The 9,941-nt window shown below is 41.1% G+C and overlaps 1 protein-coding gene across 1 annotated transcript in view; it reads left to right on the forward strand.

The window, feature by feature from the left end:
* Positions 1-3,644, forward strand: part of THOC3 (THO complex subunit 3) — an 84,094-nt gene extending 80,450 nt beyond the window's left edge. The window contains exon 6 of the mRNA XM_068131529.2: positions 3,153-3,644. Coding sequence (XP_067987630.1) covers positions 3,153-3,316 — 164 coding nt within the window. The 3' untranslated portion in view covers positions 3,317-3,644. The remainder of the gene's footprint in view (positions 1-3,152) is intronic.
* The last annotated feature ends 6,297 nt before the right edge of the window (positions 3,645-9,941 follow it).

The following is a 9,941-nucleotide window of genomic DNA, read 5'->3' on the forward strand; positions in this document are numbered from 1 at the left end:
TCTCTTTGCTGATGACTCCACTCTCTGTGCTCCATACCTCCTCCCTCAGATCGGCAGACCTGGACAAAATCACAGACTGGTCAAACAAGTGGAACATGTCTTTCAATCCTGACAAATCTCACACTCTTACTATGTCTCGTCGAAAAGACCGTCTGGACAACCCTCCCATCTACTTTCTCAACAATCCTCTCCAAGAAGTTATGTCACTCAAGCTCTTGGGTCTCACAATCTGCCATGATCTTTCCTGGGAAAACCACATTTCCAAGCTGGCCTCCAATGCCAGTCGCCGACTGGGCATCCTCCATCGTGCGAAGTCCTTCCTTGGCACACCTGAGCTCCTCACCACATACAAGGCTTTCATCCGCAGCTCAATGGAGTAATGCTCTCCCATCCGGGCTGGTGCCCCTCCTCACATCTAGCTCGGCTTCACGCTGTTGAAACCAAAGCTTTCAGAATCATTGGAATCTCCCGCGATGAAACTGATTGTGAGGGCCTTTCACTCACTCACCGCTGGCTGGTTGGTGGTCTTTCTGTCTTCTACAGACTCCTCTCTGGCCTAGCCCCCTCCCCAGCTCTGTCTGCAGGTCGCACACAAGATCTGTCAGTCACCCTCTTCTGGTGACATTGCCAAAATCAAGACTCTCTACTCACCTTCACTCTTTCATTCCACTTTTCTCCTGCCTCTGGAATAATCTCCCACACTCTCTTCAATCCCATTGCTCCCTCCAGGTCTTTAAAACAGCTGTTCACCACCATCTCTTATTTCTCAGGTCCCCATCCAAACCCTTGATCTTTTCTGCCCCCGTTAATTCACCCGATCCACTTTTCACTTCAATCCCACTCCTCCCTCCAGGTCTTTAAAGCAGCTGTTCACCACCATCTCTTATTTCTCAGGTCCCCATCCAAAACCTTGATCTTTTCTACCGCTGTTAATTCACCCCAGATCCACTTTTTTGAAATACCAACTTCTTTTCTGGAAGTCCTAGCAGTGTCAATGTGTTTTGTGCCTTTCCCACCCCCTTCCCATGCATCTTTCCCCCCAATTCCTTTCCCTCCCACAGATCTCCTGATGTCCCTGCTCTCAAATGTTGTACTTGTGTGCTTCCCCCTCTCTCCCCATCTTGTCCTCCGCTCCCTTTATTATATGTCTTATGTGTCCATTTGTTTTTTGTCATGCCTTGTATGCAAAAAAAATATATATATATATATATATATAAAAAGCTCCTTGATGCTCATGGTTGAGTTTTTGCTGTGAAATGCATGACACAGCAGAGGAAACCTACAGGAACAGCCGATTTTATCCTGAAACAATCAGAATCACAACAATTTAGCACAGGTGGAGGCCAATTAACTTGGTGTGTTATTACCCTGAGCTCGTGAAGCGAAATGCAGGTTTAAGCATTTGGGTCCGTCCGTAGGTCGCACGTACGTATGTGGTGTCTGCATTTTAAAAATTCATTTTCTCGGCAACCGTTGGTCCGAATGACATGAAATTTTCACCATAGGAGGGACTCCTCCTGTAGAATATTTTAGTGAATATTATGACGTCACAGGCCACGTGGTACGGGCGCCATCTTGGAAAAACCAAAAAACTTTGCACCTTTATAATCTCAAAAACCACGAGACAGAAATAATTGAGACAGGTCTCATTGCAAAGAACTCTCCATGCAGGAATAACATATGTGAATGATGACGTTATGACGTCATAATTCGACAAGTAAAAAACTTTATCCGATCAGGATGAAATTTATTGAGCATCTTCTCGGTATAAATTGATGCAGAAATAAAATTATAATGACGTTGTAGGTCACGTGGTTCGGACGCCATATTGTTTTGAGTGAAAAACCACTAATATCCAATTTTCTCCAAAACGACTGAACAGATCGAGGCCAAACTTTGCAGGCGGAATCACATACCCATGACGAACAAAAATTCAGCGAGAATGACGTCATGCATCACATGGTTTCGGAGTTATGACGTTTTTAAGCATACACTTTTAAAACCAAGCTCCTCCCTCATTTGTGATCGTATCGAGGGGAAACTTCACAGATGTGTTCAGCATATCGGTCCACTAAAATCACCTTTTGGAATTTGCGATAGGTCACGTGGTTTGGCAGATATAAATAAACGAAAATATTTTTTTAAAATTATAACTCTTGAACCACTTCATTGATCGATGTGAAACTTTATATTATGGTGGAGGTAATGAAGTGTATCACGTGTGCAAAATTTCAAGATGATTGGATGTACGGTCTGGAAGCTAGAAGTTGTTATTACGTGAAGAAGAAGTCTTCTATAGTGGGCATGGAATTAATTATCACACTGCAAATGAAGAGCAGGCAAAGTACGGAGTGACCTCACAGGGTCATTTTGACCTCAAATAAAATTCTGATTTCAGATTTGTCAATCGCTGAGGTACATTAACACACGACCAAAACAGATTTGGCGAAATTCCGACGATTTTTGACGAAAATACAACATTTGTGTCTGCATTTCAGTAAAGTAGTGTCAGCCTTATGGGGAATAGGTGTTGTTAACGATGACGTCATTGGTGCCATAATTACGACGTCATCACTCGACAGGGACAATGCTTAGCCTGATCAGTTTGAAATTTATTGAGCATGATCTATGCAACAATTATTTATAGAATATAAATTGATGTCATCGCTCACGTAGTCTGGCAGCCATATTGGATCAAAAAAAAAAGAAACGTTCAAAAATAGAGAGTTGGCTCACATCAAGTTGACTGCTCAGGGTAAGTATTCTATGAATACCATCTAGTTTTGAAGGTGATTTGTTGCACCTGAGCTAATTTATAATTGCTATTATAAGGGGGTGAGGGGTGGGGGGAGTGGATACTTTTCCAATCAAGCTGTTCTCATTTTGTAATTTTAAATTAATTTTCTGAAATTTGTAGAATTTGTTTTTCACTTGGAAGTTGTGGGTTACGATGTGTAAATAAAGGTGGAAAAAGTGTGATTTAATGCATTTTAATTCCGGGCTATAAGGAAACAAAAGGTGAAAATTTTGAAAGGGGGTGTAGATGTTCTATAGGCACTGTGTATACATTGATACAAACGTTTGACATAGATTGTATATTTGCTTGACTTTCATGCAAATTCTTAAAACTGATGTTTTTTTTTTACTTCTAGGAGAGAAGCTGTGGGAAGTGCATTGCGAATCTCCAACATTTACTGTGGCGTGGCACCCCAAGAGGCCTTTATTGGCATTTGCTTGTGATGATAAAGATGGGAAATATGACAACAGCCGTGATGCAGGGACGGTGAAACTGTTTGGCCTTTCCAACGATTCGTGATGTAAACAAAAAGTTATATTTGTACACTACTTGTTACTGTTTTGATACAATGAGAAGCGTGTAACCAGTGCATTTTGAAGTTATTCATTCGTAATTAGTAGTTATTAGTATTGAATTATTAGTTAGTAGTCGGTTCATATTAGTTATTCAGTAGTTATGCATTTCTCAAGTCATTAAAGATTTGACTGAACTTTGAACTCCCGTTCAGGGTGAACTTAAAACTGTTCCTTCTGTTGCTAGATTCTATACTTCCAACTGAAAAATAATCTTCTTGCAAAAAATTGTATTATCATTCCCTTTTAATGTATTAAATACTTCCATCACGTCACCCATGCAATATCCTCTTTTCTACTGTGAAAAGCCATTTTTCGTTATCATTCCTCACAACTAAAAACCCTCAATCCTTGTGTGAACTTATTTTCTCTGCATTCAATCCTTCCTTGTGTTGTTGTTGTTGTATAGCCCCGGGCAGTTCTCTCGGAAAAGCCCGTGGCATGGAGACAGCCGATTGATCTCCCAGGACCAAATCGGTGATCCCCCACATCCAGGATGGTGTCGGTGTACTCCGGCCTTCATGAAGTCAGGGCCATGACAGTTAGAGAGAGAAGGGGGAGAGTTTGAATTTTGAAGCTCTTTTATTATAAAGGTAATAATATCACACAAGTCATACAAATAATAATGAAACCACAGCAAGTATAAACATGTGCAGCCCAACAGTAAACACTTTTGACACTAAAATATAAAATTTAACATGCCATTATCAAGTTTACAAATAGCGCTCTTTACACACCATCTTTGCGCAAAGGTTTGCAAATAAATAATCTTTCATTTGACAAAAAGGAAAACTCCATATGTAGCCTTGCCATGACAACAGCCTTAAAAACAATTACTACATCACAGAATATCAGCCTTTCCAAAGAGCTTCAATTTCCAATTTCCTATATAAATCAGGAAATTGACCTGAGGTTTGAGCTCTTTTTGCAACCAAGTGGGATTCCAAAAACAAAAAATGGTGTGGAGAAAGCAAAGTTAATATGTACTTGGAAACACGAACACCTGCACGGACACATAAAACATACAATAATGGGATTGGGAGACAAGACGGGGAGAGAGGGAAGCACATAAGCAATGCACAACAACAGTAAAGAAAAAGGGGGGGGGGGGGGGGAGGTACACGGTAAAAGCAAATGAACACTTAGGAATTTCAGGAAAGAAGTCAGATTGAAATAGGTGGATTTGGCTGGTTTTAACGGGGGTAGAAAAGATCAATGTTTTGAAAGGGGGAAGATAAGAGATGGTGGTAAACAGCTGTTTTAAAGACCTGGAGGGAGGAGAGGGATTGAAGAGAGTGAGGGAGTTTGTTCCAGAGGCGGGAGAAAAGGGGAATGAAAGAGTGAAGGTGAGCAGAGTTTTGATTTTGGCAGTATCACCAGAAGAGGGTTGCTGGCAGATCTTGTGTGACCTGAGGGAATATTTGGGGGGGACAGAGCACAGACAGGGCAGGGGGAGCAAGGCCGGAGAGGAGTCGGTAGAAGACAGAAACACCACCAACCTGCCTGCGGTGAGAGAGAGAAAGGCCCTCAGAACCGGCTTCATCGTGCGAGACCAATAATTCTGAAAGCTTTGGTTTCATCTAGCTCGTCTTCACGCTGTTGAAACCAAAGCTTTCAGAATCATTGGAATCTCCCGCGATGAAGCCGATTCTGAGGGCCTTTTACTCACTCACCACAGGCAGGTTGGAGAGATTTATGACTTATTGGAGAAGAAACTTGCCTTGATAAAGCACTGATTTACCTCACACAATACATAAGCATACAAGAGTTGAGCAGAGTTCCATGGAAAAGCTCACTTGATCGTAATGAAGTTACAGCACAGAATACACAACATAACACAGCAAATCAGGTAAGTCTTCTGAAATTCTATCCCAGATTTCTCTCTTTATAAGAGCAAAGTCCTTTGAAGTTCCCCAGGGGAAGGGGGGCCGAAGGGCATGGAGGGGTTTCTTGGGGGTCAGACTCTCTGGCGTCTCTTTAAGCTGTTTCTCATCATGAAGCCACCAGAATGTTTGCAGGAGCTGCTTTGGGAGGATGGAGTTTGACAGGTCACTTGCTTAGAGCCAAAGACAAAGTTCTCTGAGTGGGGTTTACATCTGGTTTCAATCTCCAATTCAGAGGAGAGATGTGAAGATGGAAAAGGCATATGTAATTGATCTTCAGAAAGATTCCCACTGGCTGTGGCAATTACAGAAAGGCAGAGTTTGCAGTTTCATTGGCATTCCATATTTAAAGATTATGTAATATTGTTATGTCTCAAATTAATCCTACAAACCAATATCCGTATTTGTAAACATTTGCTGCGATGTCAAAAGTTCAGAACAGAGAAATTCAGCAGAGTTATCAATTTCCATTCTGAAGTCCAAACAGACTTCAACAATTCCCCCATTATTTTTTTTTGCTTTTCCTTCTCATGGGGTAATTAAAAGGGTCTCCAATTTACAATTTTGGATGTCCAATTTCCCATTACCTAAGGCATACACCGTCGTCCTTTAAGAATCTGGTCGTTAAAAGGCGTTCCCTCGTTCGTTGAATCCATCCGTCGCCGATAGTTCAGTTTATTGCATTTACATCAAACATCACCTCTTGCAAATGCACAAAAATTTTCAGTTCACCATAAAAATTATCACTCTTATTTCCTTCATTCATTTCACCATTATCTAAGTAATACTGTCAGCATAATTCAATATTAAACATCTGCAACATTTGGCAATTATGATTCCAGAATGTGTTTACTACAAAGTGAATGCTGAACTTCTGTTTGAAAAAGAGACTGATCACTTATGTGGTTGAAAATCAAGTATGAAACTTCTTCTGGTGTCTTCATAGCACCTACACTATTGCACGTAGGGTTTCCGCTATCATAATGGATGGGCAAAATCATGAACTGATCCCGCTCCGCATGTAGCATCCTTGCCACTCTTGCCGTAAGCTGTAGTATATTTTGAACAAGGCTGTCGTCCAGTTGTAGTTGACCCGCCTCCTCACTCATCGTGAGTGAGCAGCGGGTGTTGATGAGATGTTGGTCGACCAGCAAGATGTGGACCAGAGATGACAGGTGCACCCATAGTGACGTAAGGACCATCATGTTTAAGTTGTCCGTGGCCCATGCCAATGCCAGGAACAACCAGCGGAATCATAGAGGCCCGATGTAGAGAAAGAAACACAGCCGTCCACTTACAGCTCCACGCTGGTTCCCTGGAAGTTTGTGGGGCAATGACATCAAGTCAAAGCGTCCGGTGAGTTGCAGGTAATATGTTGTCATCCAACAATTGCTGACGTGTTAGATGTTCCAGGCACCGAACCAAAGCACGTAATCGCCTTTCGTCCACGCATTACAATAATGATCCAGGCAAATGGTCACATAAATTTCTTTGGTGAAGGTGAACATCCTTTTCCAATCTTCGAGGAAAATGCCTTTGCCATTCTTCAAAGAGGGGGGGGGGGGGGGGGTGTGCCACACGTAATCTCATCTCTTGCCAAAATTTGCTGTTCGCACTCTTCTTAGCTATTAACTGGGTTTTTTCTTCATTCAGCCATATCTGAAGCTGCTCTCAACTCACTCTGGATCAGGTAGGGTACACCTTGGTATGATGTTATCATGTTTTAACTGATCATGTACATCTTATAACAGCTTCACATTCAACAGCTGCTGTTTTCATTAAAACATTCAAAAGGTTATATTCATTTATATACTTCACACGGATAATATCTAAAATCCGGTATGTATTACACTACAAAACTAAGGCTAGCATTTAAGGTTGCTTTCAGGTTAACATCGTTTGAAAAAAATTAACACCATGCAGTTTTTGTAATGCAAATCAGAGGAATGTTCATTAATAATGGGTAAATATGATTTCAATCACAAACAGGAATATATAATTCCAAACAAACTATGCACAATGTATTCATTAATCGTAGATTCCCCACTTTTTTTTTTTTTTTTTACTCGAGGAATTAGTTTAATAGTTTGAACTACTAGTATTTGATCTTCAAATGGTGCCTTACATCACATTAATTTTCATGGTTTCTAACTTGTGGTGATATGACTTCACTGATCTTATAAAACCGGTACAATACATAACATCCTTTTATGGTATTATTCCGAATCTACCTCGTCCATTTGTATCATCAGTCGTTTTATCTCTTTATCCAAATTCCCAAAAAGATCTTCCTCATCTTAATCCACATTTAGTTCTGTTCTCATCACCATTACATGATTAATTAATTTGTTCCAACACACTGTAACCAAGGCTTTTAACCAAGCCTCCACCAAACTATTTCCAATTACAATTATCAATTTAACTCAAAATGTTAGTTAAACAAAAATTCGAACAATTAAATTCAAAGAGTCAACAAATTCATTTTATAAACAAATCTTGGAATATTTTAACTACCACTCTTCCAAATATATTTATCTCAACCTTGCAAACATTTGTACAATCATAGAATTTCGCTCCCTTATCCCTTAGACATTTTATTTTCAATCGTACGTTTTTTTTTTTATTCACAGATTTTACAATTTGTTATGCCTTGCAAAAAATATACATAGTCGCATGAAAAAGTAAGTACACCCCATGGAAAGTTTTGACATTTTCAACATATTTCAACAAACATCTAATTTGATCTTCATTTCAACAATATTGATAATAATAATAATAATGCATTTATTTTATATAGCGCTTTTCATGAAGCCCAAAGACGCTTTGACAGAGTGCAAAACATAATGCATAACAAAACATGAAAACAATTGCAAAAAACAAGAATCAATAGGGAAATTTGCAACATTTGCAATAGGGAAATTTGCACCATCTCTTATCTTCCCCCATCCAAAACCTTGATCTTTTTTACCCCCACTAATTCACCCCAGATCCACCTTGTTTGAAATTCCAACTTCTTTCCTGGAAGTCTTGGCAGTGTCCATATGTTTTATACCTCTCCCACCCCCCCCCCCCTTCCCATGCCTCCCCCCCAAGCCCTCTCCCTCCCACAGTTCTCTCGATGTCTCCATGTCTCTCGGTCCCTGCTCTCAAATGTTGTGTTTGTGTCCTTCCCCCTCTCTCCCCATCTTGTCTACCGCTCCCGATGTTATTTGTTTTGTGTGTCTGTTTGTCTTTCTGTGTGATTAATGTTCGCTCTTTCACGAGCCTCGATCTTGTATACAAAAAAAAATAAAAAATAAAAAAATAAAAATATATATATTCAAAGCAAAAAGGAGGGAGAAGGAGAGGAGATAGTCAGGGGTTAGATGCTGCTGGTTAAATGTTGAATGCAGTGTTGAACAGGTGGGTCTTGAGTGATGTTTTGAATGTGGTGAGTGAGGAGGAGTCTCTGATGGTGTGAGGTAGTGAGTTCCAGAGGGTGGGAGCAGTGATGGAGAAGGCCCTGTCCCCCCAGGATCTGAATTTGGTCCGGATGGGGGGGGGGGGGGGGGGGGTCAGGAGGTTGGTACCAGCAGAGCGGAGGTTGCGGTTGGTAGTGTGTCCATTGGTGATTGGAGTAGATAAAGGTGATATAATATAACAAATATCATGAAACATTTACATTTTGTAGTCCATTGTATAATTTAAATAAACATAAATGCAAATTTCACATGTGGAAAAAGTAAGTACACCCTTGGCTCTAATAGGTGGTATTTCCCCCTTTGGCAGAAACAACCTCAAGGAGGCGTTTCTTATAACTGTCTACCAGTCTCTGACATCGACTGGGAGAAATTTTTGCCCACTCCTCCAGGCAGAATTCTTTCAGCTGTGCGATGTTTGAGGGGTTTCTTGCATGCACAGCTCGTTTCAAATCCCCCCACAACATCTCGATGGGATTTAGATCCAGGCTTTGACTTGGCCATTCCAGAACCCTCCATTTCTTTATTTTCAGCCATTCCTTGGTGGATTTACTGGTATGTTTAGGGTCATTGTCATGTTGCAAGGTCCACCTTCGGTTGAGCTTCAACTTTCCGACAGATGGCCTCACATTATCCTCAAGCACCCTCTGGTACAATGAAGAATTCCGAGTGGATTCTATGATGGTGAGCTGCCCCAAACCATAATATTTCCACCACTGTGCTTTACAGTTGGTATCTGGTTCTTGTGGTCAAATGCTGTCTTTGGTTTTCGCCAAACATGTCTTCTGGTACTGTGGCCAAATAGCTCTACCTTTGACTCATCTGTCCAGAGCACATTGTTCCAGAAGTGCTGGTCTTTGCTGAGGTGTTCATTGGCAAACTTTAGTCTTGCCCTGATGTTCTTTCTGGACAGCAAAGGTTTCCTCCTGGCACACGTCCCATGTAGATCAAATTTGTGCAGCCTCTTTCTAATGGTAGACTCGTGCACTTTGACATCAACAGTGGCAAGAGCTACCTGTAGGTCCCGTGATGACATTCTGGGGTTCTTAGAGACTTCTTTCAGCATCTTGCAGTCTGCTCTCAGGCTGAACTTGCTGGGGCGGCCTGGCCTGAACAAGTTGGCAGTTGTTTGGAATCTTCTCCACTTGTAGATGATCTTCCGGACACTCAAATGATTGATTTCCAATTGTTTGGAGATCGTTTTAAATCCCTCCCCAGACTCGTAGGCATC

Source organism: Myxine glutinosa, chromosome 11 (assembly GCF_964187855.1).
Source record: "Myxine glutinosa chromosome 11, kmMyxGlut1.1, whole genome shotgun sequence".
Lineage (NCBI taxonomy): Eukaryota > Metazoa > Chordata > Myxini > Myxiniformes > Myxinidae > Myxine > Myxine glutinosa.